At 33.6% G+C, this 20,530-nt stretch overlaps 1 protein-coding gene and 1 long non-coding RNA gene across 2 annotated transcripts; one reads left to right on the forward strand and one right to left on the reverse strand.

Moving 5' to 3' along the window:
* The first annotated feature begins 5,431 nt into the window (after window positions 1-5,431).
* LOC109827943 lies at window positions 5,432-12,085 on the forward strand. The gene is made up of 4 exons (XR_002243543.1): window positions 5,432-5,515; window positions 6,419-6,463; window positions 11,656-11,828; window positions 11,938-12,085. It is a non-coding gene; the product is annotated as an uncharacterized LOC109827943 (long non-coding RNA).
* Window positions 12,086-18,101: 6,016 nt separating this feature from the next.
* Window positions 18,102-20,048, reverse strand: LOC109827945 (cationic peroxidase 1-like). The gene is given in 4 exon segments (XM_020394973.1): window positions 18,102-18,518; window positions 18,520-18,575; window positions 19,521-19,715; window positions 19,837-20,048. Coding segments are annotated over 4 exon segments (681 nt in total). The 5' UTR covers window positions 20,047-20,048; the 3' UTR covers window positions 18,102-18,298.
* Window positions 20,049-20,530: the final 482 nt, after the last annotated feature.

Below are 20,530 nucleotides of genomic sequence, written 5' to 3' on the forward strand. Positions count from 1 at the left end.
CAACGGTGGTGAGTATACTTCTGACCCCTTTCAGCAGCTATGTCGAGACGAGGGCATAGAGAGACACTTCACAGTTAGTCATACACCGCAGCAAAATGGGGTGGCAGAGAGGTTGAATCGGTCTTTACTGGAGAAGATCCGATGCTTATTGTCGCAGAGTGGTTTGGAGAAGATCTTTTGGGCTGAGGCACTTACATATGCGAGCCACCTCATTAATAGGCTGCCTTCATCTGCGATTGAGGGGAAAACCCCTATGGAGATGTGGTCGGGAAAGCCAGCACATGACTATGACCAGCTCAAGGTATTCGGGTGCCCTGCATATTATCATGTTAGAACTGATAAATTGGAACCTCGAGCTAGGAAGGCCATATTTGTAGGATTCAAGCGTGGTGTCAAGGGATACAAGCTTTGGGATCCAGTTGATAAAAAGATTGTTCTGAGTAGGGACGTCACATTTGATGAGGCTTCTATCTTGAAGCTTCCCAGCTCTCATCAGGTGGAGAGCGACCCGACGGAGGAGATATCGCAGGTGGTGGAGATCGATGCAGCTCCACATTGTCCAGATGGTACAGTATCCATGCAGGTGCCGACTGAGGTGACGCCAGGCGAGCACGACGATGACACGGAGGATACGAGTACAAATGTGCAGGATCAGGAACCGACGGCTCAGGTTCAGGATTCTATTGCGGCTAGGAGACAGAGGAGAAACATACAGATGCCAGCACGGTATGCCGACACAGTTGCGTATGCACTTCCGGTGGAGAGTATCGATGAGTTAGTGCCTACTACATTCAGAGAGGCCGAGCAGAGTTCGGAGGCTGATTCGTGGCAGGTGGCTATGCAGGAGGAGATGGAATCTCTTCATAAGAACGATACATGGGAGCTTGTTGAGCTTCCAAAGGGGCGGAAAGCAATTGGTTGCAAGTGGGTATACACGAAGAAGGAGGGCATTGAAGGCACTCCGTTGAGATTCAAGGCTAGGTTGGTTGCGAAGGGCTATGCACAGGAGGAAGGTATTGACTATAATGAGGTTTTCTCTCCGGTGGTGAAGCATTCTTCGATTCGGATTTTGCTAGCTTTGGTGGCACAGTATGGTTTGGAATTAGATCAGTTGGATGTGAAAACGGCATTTCTTCATGGTGATCTTGATGAAGAAATATATATGACTCAGCCATTGGGATTCCGAGCTGCAGGGAAAGAAAAATTAGTTTGCAAACTGAAGAAATCGCTATACGGTTTGAAGCAGTCTCCTCGACAGTGGTATAGGCGATTCGATGGTTTTATGCTTGGTCATTCGTACACTCGGAGCCAGTTTGATCCTTGCGTATATTTTCGCAAGTTGAAAGGAGGTGCGTATATTTATTTGTTGCTCTATGTCGATGACATGTTGGTTGCCTCTATTTCCAGGTCGGCTATAGATGAGTTGAAAGTTCAGCTTTCAAATGAGTTTGAGATGAAGGAATTGGGCGAGGCGAAGCGCATTTTAGGGATGGAGATCGGCAGAGACAAGAAAAATGGCAGAATTTGTTTGACACAGGTGGCTTATTTGAAGAAAGTTCTACAGCGATTCCATGTTAGCATGGATACGAAGCCAGTTAGTGTACCATTGGGAGCCCATTTGAAGCTTTCAGCTGGTCTCTCACCGAAGTCAGTTGAAGATCGTGAGTTGATGTCGAAGACTCCATATGCGAGCGCGGTTGGGAGCTTGATGTACGCGATGGTATGTACGAGGCCAGATTTGTCACAGGCGGTAAGTATTGTTGAATATCATTTCTCCATGATAATGTTTTGATGATAACAATTTATATTTTGTGTGCACTAACTTTCATATGCATTGTGATAGCATGAGTGCTATCTATTTGGCGAAAAATCAGGTTTTTCATGCGAGAACGAAGCACATTGACGTTCGTTATCACTTCGTTCGGGATGTTCTTGAAGATGGTGATGTGGAAATTTTGAAAGTCCACACGAAGGATAATCCGACGGATATGCTCACTAAGGTGGTTCCGAGCAACAAGTTTGATCATTGTCGAGACTTGTTGCACATTCGTGATTGTTGAGGCCATTGGCGGCCATTTGGGTGAACTACGTTCGGCTTGATTCCTTGGGCAAGAGGATACGTAGGCAGTCATGTTTGATGCAGCCGGTTTGGATTAGTTGATGGGGGTGAGATTGTTTGGACTCTCGTTTGGGTTCTCGACTTGTTGTGGATTGAGTCTGTACTGGACACAACAAGTGGGACATTTGGTTGCTTTGGTGTCGGCTCAGTTTTGGAAAAACTTTACCGAGATGGAGAATTGTGAACTCGTGGGATTGATTAGTGGGCCACTCCCACGTGAGTACTGCAAGCAGCACAAAAGAAACCGCGTGAGCACTTGTTTTTCGTTTCAATCACGCGATGCAGGCCCACCCGATTCTGAAGCCTATATATATTATTCGTTTCCTAGGGCAATGGGGTTCGAGGTACGCTCAATGTTGGTTTGGCTTATGAGCGGGACACTAAAGGTGGGCAGTTGTGCATTGGCTACGTTGATTCGGATTATGCCGGGGATTTGGATAAGCGCCGGTCTACTACGAGGTATGTGTTTACTTTGACCCGTGCGCCGGTGTGTTGGAGATGCACCTTACAGTCGACGGTGGCTTTGTCTACGACGGAGGCAGAGTATATGGCAGTTACGGAGGCTGTAAAGGAGGCTATTTGGCTTCGAGGACTTTTGGAGGAACTTGGTATATCGCAGAGGTCCGTCACTATTCATTGTGATAGCATGAGTGCTATCTATTTGGCGAAGAATCAGGTTTTTCATGCGAGGACGAAGCACATTGACGTTCGTTATCACTTCGTTCGGGATGTTCTTGAAGGTCTCCTTGGTGAGACGAGAATTCTTATTGCGATCTGACTCTCTTGTTGTGCTGTCGAAGTGCTGCCGAAATTTCCGCTGCGCGCAACACTAGGGCGGTTCTGATCATTGATCAAAACTCAAAGTACCATCTGCCTGAACAAATGCTCCAAGGTTCCTTAGTTGCATGAATCATTAAACACCAACAATGGTTATTTCCCTTAATTTTCCTTTCTTCTTAATTCTATCTTTCAGATGGTTCTTTTTGTCTTTTTTATCATCTGTCTCTGCTTAAAATTTAGGATGTTCTAAAGCTATGCATGTTCTTTGTGCTTTCCTCTTACGTATTCAACAAGTACAAGTTGTTCTTGATATTAAGGTAAGATGGCATTTGCATATGTTAAAACACTTGAATTGAAATTTAAAATATTACTTTAATTTAAGAATTAGAATGTGAGCAGTCAGCCATTTCACTGACCAAACTCAAGAATTAGAATGTGAGGATACTTTAACTTAAAGTATCAATATGAGCAGTCAGCCATTTCTTCAACTGACAAAAAGAATAATTTGCATCTAGGACGGTTCTGATCATTGATCATAACTCAAAGTACCATCTGCCTGAACAAATGCTCCAAGGTTCCTTAGTTGCATGAATCATTAAACACCAACAATGGTTATTTCCCTTAATTTTCCTTTCTTCTTAATTCTATCTTTCAGATTGTTCTTTTTGCCTTTTTTATCATCTGTCTCTGCTTAAAATTTAGGATGTTGTAAAGCTATGCATGTTCTTTGTGCTTTCCCTTTTTTATCATCTGTCTCTGCTTAAAATTTAGGATGTTGTAAAGCTATGCATGTTCTTTGTGCTTTCCTCTTACGTATTCAACAAGTACAAGTTGTTCTTTGCAATTTCACATTTTCCTCCTTCCCTCTTTATATTTTTAATATCCTCTTGGCTACTGGTAAACATTTCATGAATCGAAGGGCCTTATCTTACTCTATCAGAGTGTTGTTTGGACACCGTTGTGGATATACTCAAGTTTTTGCTGCAGTCTTCAGTGGTCGTTTCTTAATTAAGTTAAAGAAATATTTTTCCTTTGGATATGGATTCCTTGAAAAATTTCAGATTCTTGAATTTTCAACTCTACCATCTATATCTATTTATCTATCTGTCTATCTATCTATTTCTATATATATTACTAAAACGAGAGCCTCTGGTTGTGGCGTTTGCACTTGGCAGATTTGTAGATTTTCAACCTTTTAACTTTCCTAATTAATATTTTGTCAAGAAAACTTCCCTAATTTATATCTAATCTTTACTTCCATCAATTTAACTCAAAACGCCAACGAATTCAATCCTTTGCAGACAAACTCAAATAGAGTTTTAAGTTTCTCAGGCCTCAGAGCAGTGACAAATATGTTTGAATACCTAGAGAAATTATCTGGCATCTTAGAACTCAAAAAATACGCAGTCAAGTAAAAACATGCCCAATGGTGCCCAGTTCAGAATTCTACCTTGCAGCAACAACATACTGAATATATGCACTAGGATTCCACACTATATCCGTAGGAGTGGAGTCAAATACCAAATTAATCTACTGAGGTGGGGCTAAATATCCCCCAACTTGGTATTTGACTCCATTCCTACTGATATTAGAAGTTACTTTCTTTTTAATGTAGGGATGACTGTGTACAACAAAGTTATATTTTGATTGAAATTTACATGAACCTTCCATTTAACAATAATTCCTTGCTTTATCATGTTATTATAGTATTTGTGGCAGCCAATATGATCTCTATAATGTCAAGACTTAGTTATATTAATATTCCTTTCATGGTTTCATAACAGATGTTGTTGAAACGCACTGCCCGGAAATCAGTTCCTAAACATTATGAATTTAAAAAGTTTGTTAATGACAATGAAATTATAGAAATTTCATCAAATGATGATGAAGAAGAACCTTCCATTGAAGAGTATTATGATCATGATGATGATGAGAGCTCTTTTGAAGTTAACAAAAAAGTGAAGGTTGAAAATTCAGATCCAGATTATGTACCTAGCGAAGATGCTCCTGCTACTCCTGAAGTTAATGTCCCTTTTGCTGTTAAAATCAAAGATGAAGAAGAAGCAGATAAATTGTTTGCTAAAGCTATGGAAATTCTAGTAGCTATATGGAAATTTCGTCAGGAGAAGAAAAAATGAGTTGAGACAAGTATTAGAAAAATAAATGTCAAGTCAATAAAATAAATCAAGGTCTATGAGTTTTTGAATCATGTTGTTGGAATATTTTATAAATTTCAGTTGTTTTAATTAGCTTAAGTTATGTGAAAAAACTTATGTTTACCTCTTTATATTTCTTTACCATCAGGTTTATGAATGATATGGATTTGTGTGAAGTATTAATGATACTTCAATTTTAGACAATTATGATTTATGATTTATGATTACGATTATGATAAGATATGGTTTTCAAAGTTATTAGTTCATCTTTAGAGCTTCACAAGGTTTCTTTATGTATGAAATGTTATGACCTTTTGTAGGTCTTTAATATAAAATTGAACAATTGATACATTGAACAAATGCATAAAATATAATACTAACTTTTAATTTTTTTTTTATCTAGGTATAAAGCTAGGTCTCAAGATTAAAAACAACCAACAACTACAACAAGGAAAATAAGGTACATTTCCTTTACAAAAATAATACTTTATATAGTTTGTACTTGCAACAGCTTCACCAGATATCATCAAAGCAGAAAACCTTCTGTAAATTAATGTAAAATAAATAGTTGTTTACTACTATTAATTACTTGAATCGATCCCATCCATTCATAATGAAATTATGCCTTCTTTGAATTATATATTTCAATATCTTCATTAGCATTTTAAAACGAGAATTGTAACAATGAAAATGACTCATTTAGTGAAATTATATGAGTAAATGTATGAACTAAAATATGTCATTACTATGAGAGTCTGTACTATTATGTACTATTATATGAGGGATGTGGATCATTTACATTTAGAATATATTCATATTCATATTTATGTTGATGTTACTTACTTAAGGCGCAGCTCATCCTTTCCACTTTACTTAATTATTTTATTCAAGTGGAATATTTTATTTCTAGCCCAATATCATATGACAATAAAGCAGCTTATCAATTCATCTTACTTGATTATTTTATTCAAGTGAAACACGTTATTGTATGATACTATCCATCCCTTATGTTTTATTATTAAAACCAACATTGAGTATCATATTAAAACCTTACGTAAATTAATGTTAAATAAATGGATGTTTATCAGTCATTGTTGACATCCTTCCCCATACAAACTATCATTTCCTACGGGTTTCCACAACCTAGGATAGGATTTACTTTCTGATATGCTTCCATGGTTGACTTTTTAATAACCAAAATTACACAACATTTAAGATTCAGCAGATATTAATAAAGTATGGGATAATGGACTGCAAGATATTTGACGTCGAACAACAATATGCCTCGTAATAATAATTAAACCAAAGAAATTTAATTTCATATATGGTTGTACTAACTTTTTATTTTTGATATTTTTGTCAGAATGCAAGATTAAGATCAAACAACAATTACAGCAAGGAAAACAAGGTACATTTCCTTTTCAAAAGTAATGCTTTATATACTTCATATATTAATTATAACATTAGTTTTATTAGTGTGCAATTACTATGTTAACTAATTGAATTTAACTACATTTATATTAATTATAACATTAGTTTTATTAGTGTGCAATTACTATGTTAACTAATTGAATTTAACTACATTATGAAATTTCACACATAATAAATGAATTCAAAACATTTAAAATTTAAATTTTAAGTTTATTATATGTATGTACTAGATTAATATGAAAAATAAATTAATGTTTAATTTTTTTGCAGTTCAAATCATATTCTCACAAGTTTGTGTGAAAAACAATTGGAAAAACAAATGGAACCAAATGAAGGTTAGTCGAACAAATTTAATTTTTCTAATGCATCCTCCAGATAATCAATAACAAATAATTCTATTATATTCATAAAAATTTATCAATAGCATCGAAGAAAATGAAGAGGAAAAATTACTACAATGCGTTAACTAATAAGGAAAGAGAAGCTTATATTAGAAGGATGTGTCGAAATAAGAGATTAAAGAGGACTATGGATAGTAGTCCAAATGCAGAAGATCAATCAATGAAAAGAAGTGCACGTTAGCTAGAACGAGCATCAAATTACCAAGTTGAATGCAACGGTGAGCTTTGATAAGTTTATAAATATAATAATTTAAGTTTCTACAATATACAAAATTAACTAATAACATATTATAATTGTATAGGAACAAATATATCAAGGCCGTCTTGTTTAGAACTACACCAGCTTGGAAAGATAGCAAGTTGCATCTATTGTGGAGCAATGAAATTTGAATATGAGAGTCCATCTTTTTGCTGTAATAATAAAGAAACAGTTCTTGTGGAACCTTGTATCCCAGATGAATTATATAACTTGCTAACATCGGATTGTAATGAGGGTGTTGAGTTTAGGAAAAACATTAGAGCATACAATAGTGTTTTCTCATTCACCTCATTTGGGGTAGCAATTGATAAAAACTTGGCATCGTCAAGGGATGGAATATACACTTTTAGAGCACAAGGTCAGATTTACCATAGTTTGCCTGGATTGATACCACAAAATGATAGACCTCACTTCTTCCAGTTATATTTTTATGACACGGATAATGAATTGCAAAATAGGATGAATGTTTTACAAGAAGGGAAATTATCAGAAAATACAATGAAGACTATAATGAAAATCCTAGAAGACAATCCTTATGCGAAAATTCTACGGAGGCTTAAAGATGTACCAACGTTGAGAGAATTACAAATCTATATATCTAAGAACACAAATCTTAATCAAAGGATTTATAACTCTCCAACAGCAGAGCAAGTGGCAGCAATTTGGATAGAAGGATACAATCCAAATGAACCGTTAAATAGAGAGATTATAATACAAGAGCACTCTGGACAAAGGCATCAAGTCAAACATTATTATAGTTGTTATGATCCTCTACAATATCCAATTTTATTTCCAAATGGTGAAAGTGGGTGGCAACAGTTTATCTACAAAGGTCGGAATGAAAGAATACAATTAAATATGACCGAAAAAATTCAGACATTGGATTTAGCTAGACAGCTTAATGAGGAGGAATCACAAGGTAAAACCAACGCCAAATTTTAATCTCATAAGTAAAATATATCATATCTTATCAATTTCTAAAAAATTTTAAGCTTATAACAGATATCGAAAGACAAGGAGGGCAATATGTTTCTTGTAGGGAGTATTATTGCTACAAGCTTCAAATTTGGAATCCAATAAAATCAATTCTGCTACTTGCTGGACGATTATTTTAACAGTTTGTTGTGGACATGTATGTGAAGTTAGAGACAACGCGACTTGATTTCTTTAGAAAACAACAATCGAATATAAGAGCAGAATTGTATCAAGGAATTGTTGATAGTGTTACTGCTGGGGAAACACGTGGAGATCAAGTTGGACATAGAGTTGTTTTACCACCATCTTTCATTAGAGGACCAAGAGATATGAGGCGTCGTTATATGGACGCTATGGCTCTTGTTCAAAGATATGGTAAACCGGATCTCTTCATTACAATAACATGTAATCCAGATTGGGATGAAATAAGAAATGAGCTTCTAAATGGAAAATCAGCACAGGATAGACCAGATCTTCCTTCTAGAGTTTTTAGACGGAAAATAGAGGATCTTAAAGACCAGCTATTTAAGAAAGAAGTATTTGGTAAAGTAGCTGCACGTGTGTATGTCATTGAATTTCAGAAAAGGGGACTTCCACATGCTCATATATTATTAATTTTGAAACATGAATATAAGCTAATGAGCCCAGATCATTTTGATAAATTTATATCGGCAGAATTACCAGATCAATCACTATTTCCAATGTTGCATGTGAAGGTGGTAAAACATATATATGGTTCATAGCCCTTGTGGATCGTTGAGGAAAACAAGTCCATGCATGGTTGATGGAAAATATAAATATCACTACCCACGTCCTTTTTGTTCAAAGACAAGTTTAGGGGGTGATGGCTATCCAATATATATGCGAAGGAATGATGGAAAGAAAATTTTTGTACGTAACACAAATTTAGACAATCAATGGCTTGTTCCATACAATCCTTACCTATTAAGTAGGTATAATTATCATGTCAATGTTGAAGTATGCTCTGGACTTAAAGCTGTAAAATATCTTTATAAATATATATACAAAGGGCATGACAAAGCAGCTGTGTGCATTGCATCAAATGAGGCAACACATCCAGTAGATGAGATCAAACAATACCAAGAAGCGAGATGGGTATCAGCACAAGAAGCAATTTGGCGGATTTTTGAATTTAAGATGAATGATATACAACCCCCTGTTATTAACCTCCAATTACATCTTCCAAATAAGCAAAATGTTTATTATTGGAATAATGAAGATCTTCGAAATATTATGACGTGAGAGCACACATCTAAGACAATGCTTACAGAATTCTTTAGAAAATATGCTTCAGATTAAAAAGCAAGGATGTTGATGTACAAAGAATTTCCTGAACATTATGTGTGGGTAGTAGGAAAGAAATGTTGGAATGATAGGGGAAAAAAGGCCGTGATTGGACGAATAAATTCAGCAAATCCTATAGAGGGGGAGAGATATTATTTAAGGCTTTTATTAAATCATGTTAAAGGTCCTACTTCTTGGGATGACCTACTCACTGTTGATGGATTACTTCTGAAGACTTTTAAAGAGTCTGCACAGAAAAGAGGACTCTTAGAATCCGACGATAGTATAGTTGAATGCTTGGATGAATCAGTAAATTTCAAGATGCCATACGCATTAAGAAGATTATTTGCAACTATTCTGGTTTATTGTCAACCAAAAAATGTCAGATTATTATGGGATAGATATAGACCAGCAATGTCTGAAGATTTCGTTCAAAGATCTATAGCGACAGATGTAGAACAAACTGCATGGGCATTAGAGGGAGTTAATTATTTCCTGGAGAGCATGGGGAAGACAATACAAGATTTTGATTTACCTAAATTTAAAGAGGATAAAATAGATAATCCATCATTCAATCTACGAATCATACAGGATGAGATAGATGTTGAAGTCTGTCAGGAAGATATAGATGGTAAGTACAAATTAAATGAAGATCAAAGAAAAGCTTTTGAAATAATAATGAACAGAGTTAATATGAATAAGGGAGGAGTTTTTTTTCATAGATGGTCCTGGAGGGACGGGAAAAACATTCTTGTACAAAACTATACTTGCAAATGTCAGATCAAAAGGAATGATTGCACTAGCAACTGCAACTTCAAGAGTAGCAGCATCTTTACTACCTGATGGACGCACATCACATTCACGGTTTAAGATACCTATTAATGCCACTGAGACAACAGTTTGCAATATATCTAAATAGGAAGGTACTGCACATTTGATTAGAAAAGCAGCACTAATAACTTGGGATGAAGCACCTATGGCAAAACGAGTAGCAATTGAAAGTGTAGATCGTACAATGTAAGACCTATTGAGTACAAAAGAATTGTTTGGTGGTAAAGTAGTAGTTTTTGGAGGAGATTTTCGTCAAGTGTTGCCAGTTATTCCAAGAGGAACAAGGAGTCAAACAGTTAATGCCAGCTTAGTAAAGTCTTATTTGTGGGAAAAGATAGAAAAGATAACATTAAAAGTAAACATAAGAGCAAAAAATGATGAAGAAATCAGTAAATTCTTGCTGCGTGTCGGAAATGAAACAGAAAAAACAACTAAAGATGAACTAATTAGACTTCCTGAAAGTATTGTGATTGAAGATAGCAAAAATGGACAATCGGAAGTTGAATTGCTAAACCAAGTATTTCCATCAATTGAACAAAATTCAAATTCAGCTGAATATATGACAGAACGAGCTATTCTTACGACAAAAAATGAATATGTAGATGAGCTCAATGACAAGCTTTTGGATAAATTTCCTGATGATGAGATTATTTTCCATAGTTTTGACAAGGCTATTGATGGTCCAAATAACTACTACCAAGAAGAATTTTTAAACAAGTTGATGCCTAATGGTCTTCCACCGCACAAGCTAAAGCTGAAGCAGAATTGCCCGATAATGTTGCTTAGAAATCTTGACCCATCAAATGGACTTTGCAATGAAACTAGAATGGTTTGCAAAGAATTTGATAAAAATGTTATTAAAGCAGAAATAACAAAAAGTCATCATGCGGGTCAAGAAGTCATGATTCCAAGGATACCATTATCACCAGCTGAAAATGAAAATTACCCTTTCAAATTTCAACGAAAACAATTTCCTATAAGGTTATGCTTCGCAATGACAATAAACAAAGCACAGGGACAAACAATTCGCACAGTGGGTATTTATTTACCACACCATGTTTTTTCATATGGACAATTATACGTTGCTTTATCTCGTGGTTTATCAACAAACAATACAAGAGTGCTGGTTAAAGGCGAAAGAAAACAAAAGAAAGGATATACATACACCAAAAATATCGTCTACAAAGAAGTTCTATCCAGAGAAAGGTTAGAAAAAAAATTTAAATGACTAACTTATTTATTTTAAATAAATGTCAATAACAAGAATATCAAAATTAAATTTAATTATTTTATAGCAATAAATATTGCAATAAGAAGATGGTGAAAAAAATAAATACCATTATTATAATTTGTAAAAATTACTTTATTTTATATTTCTAATATTTACTATGGTTACAGGGAAGATGACTGCTGAAAGACAACGTAAAGGTGAATACAGCTTCATTAAGGATTTGAAGTTATATCAAGAATCTTTCTCAATCAAAGTGCTTATACTAAAAGTGTCCTTGGAGCAATTCTCATCGTCAAAAGGTTCAGGTCATGTTCAAAAGATTATTTTGATTGACGAAGAGGTAAGTACAACTCTTCAAATGAAATATTTATTATTACATTTGAATTTCATTAAACTTTTACTTAACTGGTAATTTATTTTAAAGTTTAAGTAACAAAAAATAAATACAGGGAACAAAGATTCAAGCCACACTATTCAATGCTACAATAGCAACATTTGAGGAATACATCCATCTCAACAATACCATTATCATCAAGAATGGTATAGTCAGGCCTATAAATAGGAAATATGCATCGGTGAATCCGAATTTTGAGCTTACTTTTGAACAAAACACAAAATTTATAGTATCCGAAAAGGAAATCAATATCGGTACCCTACCATTTTCATTCAAGCGATTCGAAGAGGTGACAAAGATAAATAATGAAAATATATTTTTTGGTATGCTAAATTTTTAATTTTGATAACATAGCATTTGTAATACAAAATTAAAATTTTAAGCACTAAATTTTTAATCTTTATACAGATGTGTTAGGATTCATCACTTCAGTGAGACCGTTGTACACAACAAATACATCAGTTAGAAGGGAGATCACAATAATGAATGAAGAGTAAGTGTTTTTAAATAAGAAATAATTTTTCAATAACAAATATTAAAATACTAACATATCCATTTAACAATTTTTTTAATTGACACAGGATGGATCCATTGGTATTAACATTATAGGGAGAGCATGCAGAGAAAGAAGGTCAAGTATTCGAACACAAGAAAAAACAAAAACCAATTATAGCAATAATTAATGTTACTGCAAATAGATATATGGGTAAGACTTTTCAATTTAATTGTTTTAAAAAATTTATATAACCAAAAAGTAACCATATAATGAATACAGGAGTTCCGCAACTATCATCAAAGCCTGCAACAATATTTTTGATAGACCCAAATATTACTGAAGCACACGCTCTTAAAGAATGGTAATGCTTATGCAAATAAAATCCTTCCTAATATAATTTTGAAAAAAAAAAATAATACATGTCTTAAATATAGGATGACAGGGAAGGGGAAAAATTATAAGAAACTAATGCAACAGACCCCATCGAAGCTAATGAGAAGGTCTAAGAAGGTTATGCTTGGTGATATCATCACATCATCAACAGCTACAAAACAGGTATTTTATTATATTGGTTAAGATATTAACAAGATAAATAATAATAAATTTTGAATTTATAACTTGATTGCTATTTTTTAGAATATTTATACCTACTTTAAAGCGGAGATATCAGCAATAATCAATCCAGAATCACCTTGTTACACCGCATGCAAGAGTTGTCAAAGAAAGGTTTTTGTTGAAGACAACATAGCTAACTGCAACAATTGCAATACTGAAGATGCGGAATGGGAAATAAAGTAAGTTTTTAATTTTATTTATAAAAAATAAAAATAACATTAAATTTTCACATCAAGGTACCTTACGCGATTGGAAGTTAAAGATCATATCGACAAGGCATATGTTACACTTTTCAATGAAGCTCGGTTTCTAATTGGTTGTTCAGCTGAAGAATATGTAGATTCATTTGATGAAGAAGGAAAGGTAATATAACATTATTTATTTCAAATATATAAAAGCTTTTTTTCCATAAAATTAGTAAATTAGTAAAATAGAAAAAATGACCATAAATATAATGCAGAAGCACTTATCACTTATGTACCAGAAAATGATGAGCTGTTGCGACAAAGAATATATTTTCTTGGTAAAAATGAACAGGAAAGATGAAGAGAAAAGAATTGAAGGAAGAATAACCGCTCAAGAAATATGCAGCCCAAATTTCGAACCAATAGAATGTGATGGAGATGAAGATTCAAAGGACATTTCACTGAAGCGAAAGAGTATGACAAGCCTGAAAAAAGATATGAACAAAAGAAAGTTCATGAATAGTAAAAATATTAAAATAGAAAGTGAGAAGTGATACATCATTTATAGCATTATGATGAATACACTTAATTATGTTTATTTAAACTATTATGTCGAGGATATTGCACCTGTGTTGATTTTAATAAATACATTTTAAATAGTGTTTGTTTGTTTAAAGTATTATTATGAATCAAACATATCCTATGTAACAATGAAAGTTTTTCTGGTAATTTGCTCTTTTTTTAAATTGGGAAGCCATCAACATGCAAGTTGGCATTAGCTTTATTGATCACTTTTCCAAAAAGAATTTCCTATTTTTATAGTAAAGAATATACAGCTAATTTGATTCGATGTTACTTGCATGCTTTTGTCATGTGAGGTTCATTGATTTTTGCAGTCATCTATTACTTGCATGTTTTTGTCAAGTGGTGGTATCATTTAACTTTGACGTTAAGTCTGTAGTGTTAATGTTTTAAGTTTTTAATAGAAAATTAATGTTCTTCTTTCATTTTTCTTTGTATTTGTTATTTTATTCAGACATTTGTTAATTTTGAATTTTATCAAAGAAGATTTTAAATAGTTATGTGGGGTTCATAATTTGGTGAGTAAAAAATTACTTGGTGTACAAATATTTAAACTCATGTAGTTTCTTAATATGCATCACGTGCAACGCACGTATGGTATACTAGCATAACCCCCAATTAAATGCATACTCATAACTCTCAAATAATTTTATTTTAAAAGTCATAATCTAATATCTAATACTATTATAAAAGTGTGTTGGTATGTTAAAACATTTCTTTCAAAAATGCCCTTCAAACCACATACATGCATCCATAAAACACATACTTGCATACATATAAATACATACATATACATGCATACGTTCTTAATAAGGGCATAACTCTCCTATTAATTGTCCACTAATATTAACTTATATTTTTTTGTAACCCCTCCACTAATCCAATATTAATATTATCATAAAAAATTTACATACATATAAACACATACATATACATGCATACATTCTTAATAATGACATAACTCTCCTATTAATTGTCCACTAATATTAACTTCTATTTTTTATAAATTGTAACCCCTCCACTAATCCAATATTAATGTTATCATAAATTTTTTTTAAGATTGTAAGTTGTATTTGACATAATAGCTGAGAATTGAATGCACACACATATGACAAACTAATAATATACGTTTTAATTTGCAAACAAAGTGTCAACTTAAAATGCTTACATGCTTACATTCTTAATAATGATATAACTCTCCTATTAATTGTCCACTAATATTAACTTCTATTTTTTGTAACCCCTCCACTTAAAACGCACATATGACAAACTAATAATATACGTTTCAATTTGCAAACAAATTGTCAACTTAAAATGCCATTAGTTCATGCATTCATGCATACTTAAAATGAGAGTTACATTTTTAATTATAGTTTTTATTTAAGTGGCAATTACATCTGACTGTTACGGAATCCAAAGAGCCTGTTTTTTTATTTATCATAATAGCCCTTACTTGCAACCTATATAAATTCACTCATTTGATGATTTAGATTTACACTCACCTCTTACAACCCTAACATCATCTCATACTCACCCTATGGCTTTACTATGATATTATTTGGATGATACAAGCTCGCCAGTGAAAACATGGATGATACAAGCTCGCCAGTGAAAACATTATCCCTTCAGAAGAGATAACGACAAGGGGGTGAAGATGATTGAAGTTATGCTGACGAAGTACTGAGCTTTACTCGGATTATACTTTATACTGATGTGATTGTTAGACTGACGGCTATATACGGATTGAGGATACGATTGATACAAGGAAATGTGGAGAATTCGGATTGAGGCTAAAGTTTGAGGTCTAATTTGGGGGGAGGGGGGTTAATGAATTTTTTTTCCTATTTCTATAATTATTACTATGTACTTAATTGTGATTTAAGAGAAATATTGTATTATCCATGAACTTAGTAGATATATTTTTTGTAGCACGTTACTAATTATATGATAATAGAAGAGAGAGAATGTGAAAGTGAGAATTTTATTTTGTTATAATGGATTATACTAATTATATGATAATAGAAGAGAGAGAATGTGAAAGTGAGAATTTTATTTTGTTATAATGGATTAGCAAAAATAAAGATAATTAATATAAACTGGGAAAGTGAGAATTTTATTTTGTTATAATGGATTAGCAAAAATAAAGATAATTAATATAAACTGGAATAGTACGACACACTTAACATAAAAGTAAAGAACAAACTTAGAATTTTTGTCTTTTGGGTAAATTTTTTATATAATAAGTATATAATAATCTCCCTATTGTTAAAACTATATTCTAAATTTGCACATAAAACTACCAGTAGTTATTAAATGTCATTCATTATTAAGATTAAAAAAATTGTATCTTTTGAGTATTCCATGATTTGCCAATGTTTACAAAATAACCCTGAATTTTTTCACAAACAATCATGGATCTTCATAATTTTCACAAAGACCATTGAAATTTCATATATTTATAGAAAAATACTAAAACTTCATAGTTTTTACAAATAAACCCCTATATTGTTCAAAACTTAAATCTTAAGAAGATTAAAAGAAGTATATGATCTAAATTGTAAGAAAATTACAAATAAGTATTCAAATGTTGTTATAATTACATTCAATATGAAACTCTTCCATTAATTAAATAATAAATTGTGTAAAGTATTAGAAAATAAAACTAATATGTCCACGTGCAACACACGTGCACTATACTAGTTTTATCCAAAATGCGAGAAAGGGCAACGTTCAGAGACAACCCACAATTTAATGTGGGGCTTACAAGTTAGATGATGAAACCCGTATTATTCTTCGATAGATTATAGTGACAAAAGATACTTCGCATAAATATTAGCAAAAAATGTGAGCTCAGATGTGTAGATCTCGTCCGAAGATCAGACATACGTGATGGAGCCACTCTATCACTATTTACACAAGAAATCCTCACTGCTCGACATGTGTCGTCGCGGCACGCTACTTTAACAGTATTAATATGTTGTTTGTTTCCGATGTGGGACTATTCAAGTGCCGAACCCGCTACTTAACATGCTGCTGGGATGATATTCGGGGGATCTATCCTTATTTTTTAAGTAACTTTCTGCCTTTTATTGCTAATATTTGTTTTTAGGTAAAAAAATAAAATCCTTCCTTTATTTCAAACGGTGGACTACTACTTGATATCACGTGTCTTAATTGATCCCTGTTTTCCTAGTCAAATTTCATATAAGCTAATTTTAAATTCTGCTGTTATTTAACCATGAACTTCAATGTAAAATTCAGGGTTTTGTCTTAAAACCACCTTATATTTAGAGTTATTTTACACAAACCACTTTATATTCCTAATTTATACCTAAACCATCTATAAAGCTAGTTCTCATTTCAACAACCACATGATCTCATTTTGCTGCTAAAATTTATCTGAAATCCCAACAATGTCTTCACCTATTTTCACGTGTATCTAACCACATCAATGTCTAAAAGTTGAGGGCATTATTGGAATCTAAGAGAAATTTTAGAAAGAACGTGGGATCGGGTTGTTTATGGGAAACGAAAACTAATTTTGTAGGTGGTTTATGTATAAATTAGAAATATAAGATAGCTAGCGTAAATAACTCTATTCAGGTGGTTTCCAAAGGGAAAGAATGGACCCTCAAATTCATGCTTCAAAGTGTTTTTTTAGTGCTTTTCATTTTCGTGCGTTTTCTGTCAAACTAATCGGGTAGAGATCGTGGGCTGCGAAGTACGCTTTAACTGGGCCTCTTGTACTGGATCCCTTTCAAGCCCAAAGTGTTCAAATTAAACGTTTTTTAGAGCCACGCTCGATTGCTAAATACCTCCTTTTTTTTTCTTTTTTCTGTTTTCTCCTTAATCGTAGATGGTACTAAAATTTCTTAGAGCATCTCCAACAGCTTCTCCATAATTTTCTTCAAAATAGAAAAGCAAAAGTCATATTCTCCAACTAATTTTTACACCAACTCCAATAGCTTCCCCATTTTGAAGAATCTATTTTTTCCTCCAAAAATTTGCAGAATGCTGCAGATTTGGGGAAGCTTCCCCATTTTTTCTCCTCCATACTATTTTGGGGAATGAGATGGGGAATCTGTTGGGCCAAAAACCTAACTAAATTCTCCAAAATTGAGAAATGGGAAAGCTGTTGGAGATGCTCCTTAATGTTTCCCTCCTTGAATAACATTATTCTGGCTGAATACTGCAATGTCTAACTTGAGGTTCTATAACATATATATTTTGCCACGAGAAGCACACTTAAAATAGACCTCTCATAAATCATACTTTTGAGTTAGACTTGAGCTTAGAAATTTCAATAACTCAATGACTATATAAATTTTATATTTGCACAAAAGGAAAAAAAAAATCTTAAATTCTCATGTTTTACCCTAATCCAAAAGTAGGCATATGTCCCATGCAATTACACCAAGGACCAAAAATAAACAAATTCTCCATGCAATTACAAGCAACTAACCAAACACGTAACATTAATTAATCTCCCACTAACCAAGAAATTAAAACGCCCCATCATTTTTTTTTTGTCTAATTAACTAACTTGTCAACCTGCAATTCTCTCTAATCACTCCATCCTCACCCATCAAGGGACTCAAATTCCCCATCCTAATCATAGCGTCACCAAAATCACCCCAAAACTCATCAACATTTTCACTATAGAATTGCACCAAATCCTCCACGTCCCCTCCGTCACCCTTGAACAGCTCCTGGTCAGCATGCAGCAGCCCCCTCATCTGGACCAAATTACTGTAATACCCCCGCGGTGGTGGAGTCTCGGCGGCCGAGGAGGACTTGGTAGTATGGTCCTCCTAGCTGCAATATTTGTGTTAGTTTAAAATCTTCGAATTTGAGTTATAAATTAATCTGTTTTTTTTTTCAATTTGAACCTGTATGTGAAATTATCTTTGAATTATATTCTTCGGATACCTAGACTCGATTTATTTGATTTATTAATGTAAATTGAATAATATGAAAATTTTTATTAAATGTCTAACTTATTGAATTATTACTTGACAATGATTATGTAAATTAATAAATAAAATCTGACTCAAAATAAGTTAGAGAATAATGCCTTGAGATAAAAGAGAAAAATGGTTAAACATTGAGAAAGACATCGATCAGGAAGACCAAATATTAGTAACATAAGTGGGTGAATAAAAACTTGATAATTTAATGAATAAGATCATGCGAGTATTCATGCTTAATTCGAGTATTCATGATTTGGAAGTAGTTGTTTCATAATTCATAATACTTTTGTAGTCAGACTTTTTGGTTTTTTCTAATTAGTTTATAGAAAATTTAATTTCCTAATACTATATGTATGGTCGGCTTTGGTTCTCCTTTATATCTATGTCAACGGTGAATGACGTCAAGGACCTCTCTTCATCTTCATGGATATCTAGGAGAAGAAGGTTATACATCCCTAGTCTGGGAAATTCTATTTTTCTATCTACTAATTTTCATTTAAGGATACAGTTCGTATCCTTCTTTTTGTACATATACTTGCTACTTTTATTTTATTTAATGAACAGGGTACATCCCTTGTTTTTATCGTCAAAAAAAAAAAGTATCAGAGAACACCCAATTCTCCTAAATCATCTTTCAAATCTGAACAAACCACAGACACGTGTGAAACTATTTTATAAATATTCTTTCTATTTCCAACCTAGTCATTATACTCAGTCATTATACCGAATTATTTAATTACATCTGATTAATTAATTATTATTACGATTAGGCTAAAGCATAGCGACTCACTGCAAAAACAGAGTCCCGAGCAGCAACGGCTACAATATCAGCACAAGAAACCACGTTCCCCAAGCAAAATGTATTAACCTCCATTTTGATTTGATCAATCACATCATAACCCCTAACAGAGTTATTATTGGGGCCCGCAGTCTTCTCCCCCGTGAAAGTCGGAGTGTCGTCCAACAGAATCGATCCATCACAGCCCTGCAAACATAAATCACATAAACAAGTGCTACGATGCAAGCAAATTAACTAAAAAGTACACTCAAGATGAAAATTTCCGTCAGAAATACGATTTTCATAGACCAAGGATGAACAATCTCACATTTACAAAGCAATCATGAAAATGTAGCCTCAACAAGGATGCTCCCATCCTTGGCTCAGCGGCGATTGCTTCCTCGACGATCTCCTTGATAACGTCCAAAGCCTCCGGGCAAACTTCATCATAGAAGTCCGGTGTAAGCTCTGCAAAAGCAATGGATTCTACGAAGGAGACAAGGAGGAAGAATTTGAAGGACGCTTGAAGAATTGCCATGAGTGTGACCAAGTTTTCTTGATGAAGAGAGGGGAAGGTAAATGGGTTGGACAATAGTACGTGAGAAGGTGCATTAGAAGCTTCTTGCCATGATTTGTTAGATTAATTGAGTAACTTGAAACTTAATTCTCTCGTTAAAGTATCTTTAGCCTAGTGCAAATGGTGGAAGCCAGTCCTCCAATGCTTCGTTGATAAGATTGATTCACATCTATTTAATTCGAAAATGATCAGGTTTGATCTAAAAGAGACATAAGATGAGATTGAGCCCAATATTATTAGATGAATAATTAATTAGTTAAATAGCCTTTAGCTCATTATTCAATTAATTTTTTTTGAGTAGTTTTGATCTTAATAGATTGTCTAGTCCGTACAGCTCAATTTATCCATATCAGAACTAATAGTTCGATGAATTTGTTTAGATGCTTTGTTTGCTTCGAGACCTCATTAGCATATGTTAGGGCTCAAACCGGCACACATTCAGTCA

The sequence above is a fragment of the Asparagus officinalis genome, unplaced genomic scaffold, assembly GCF_001876935.1.
Source record: "Asparagus officinalis unplaced genomic scaffold, Aspof.V1 AsparagusV1_Un571, whole genome shotgun sequence".
In the NCBI taxonomy this organism is placed as follows: Eukaryota; Viridiplantae; Streptophyta; class Magnoliopsida; order Asparagales; family Asparagaceae; genus Asparagus; species Asparagus officinalis.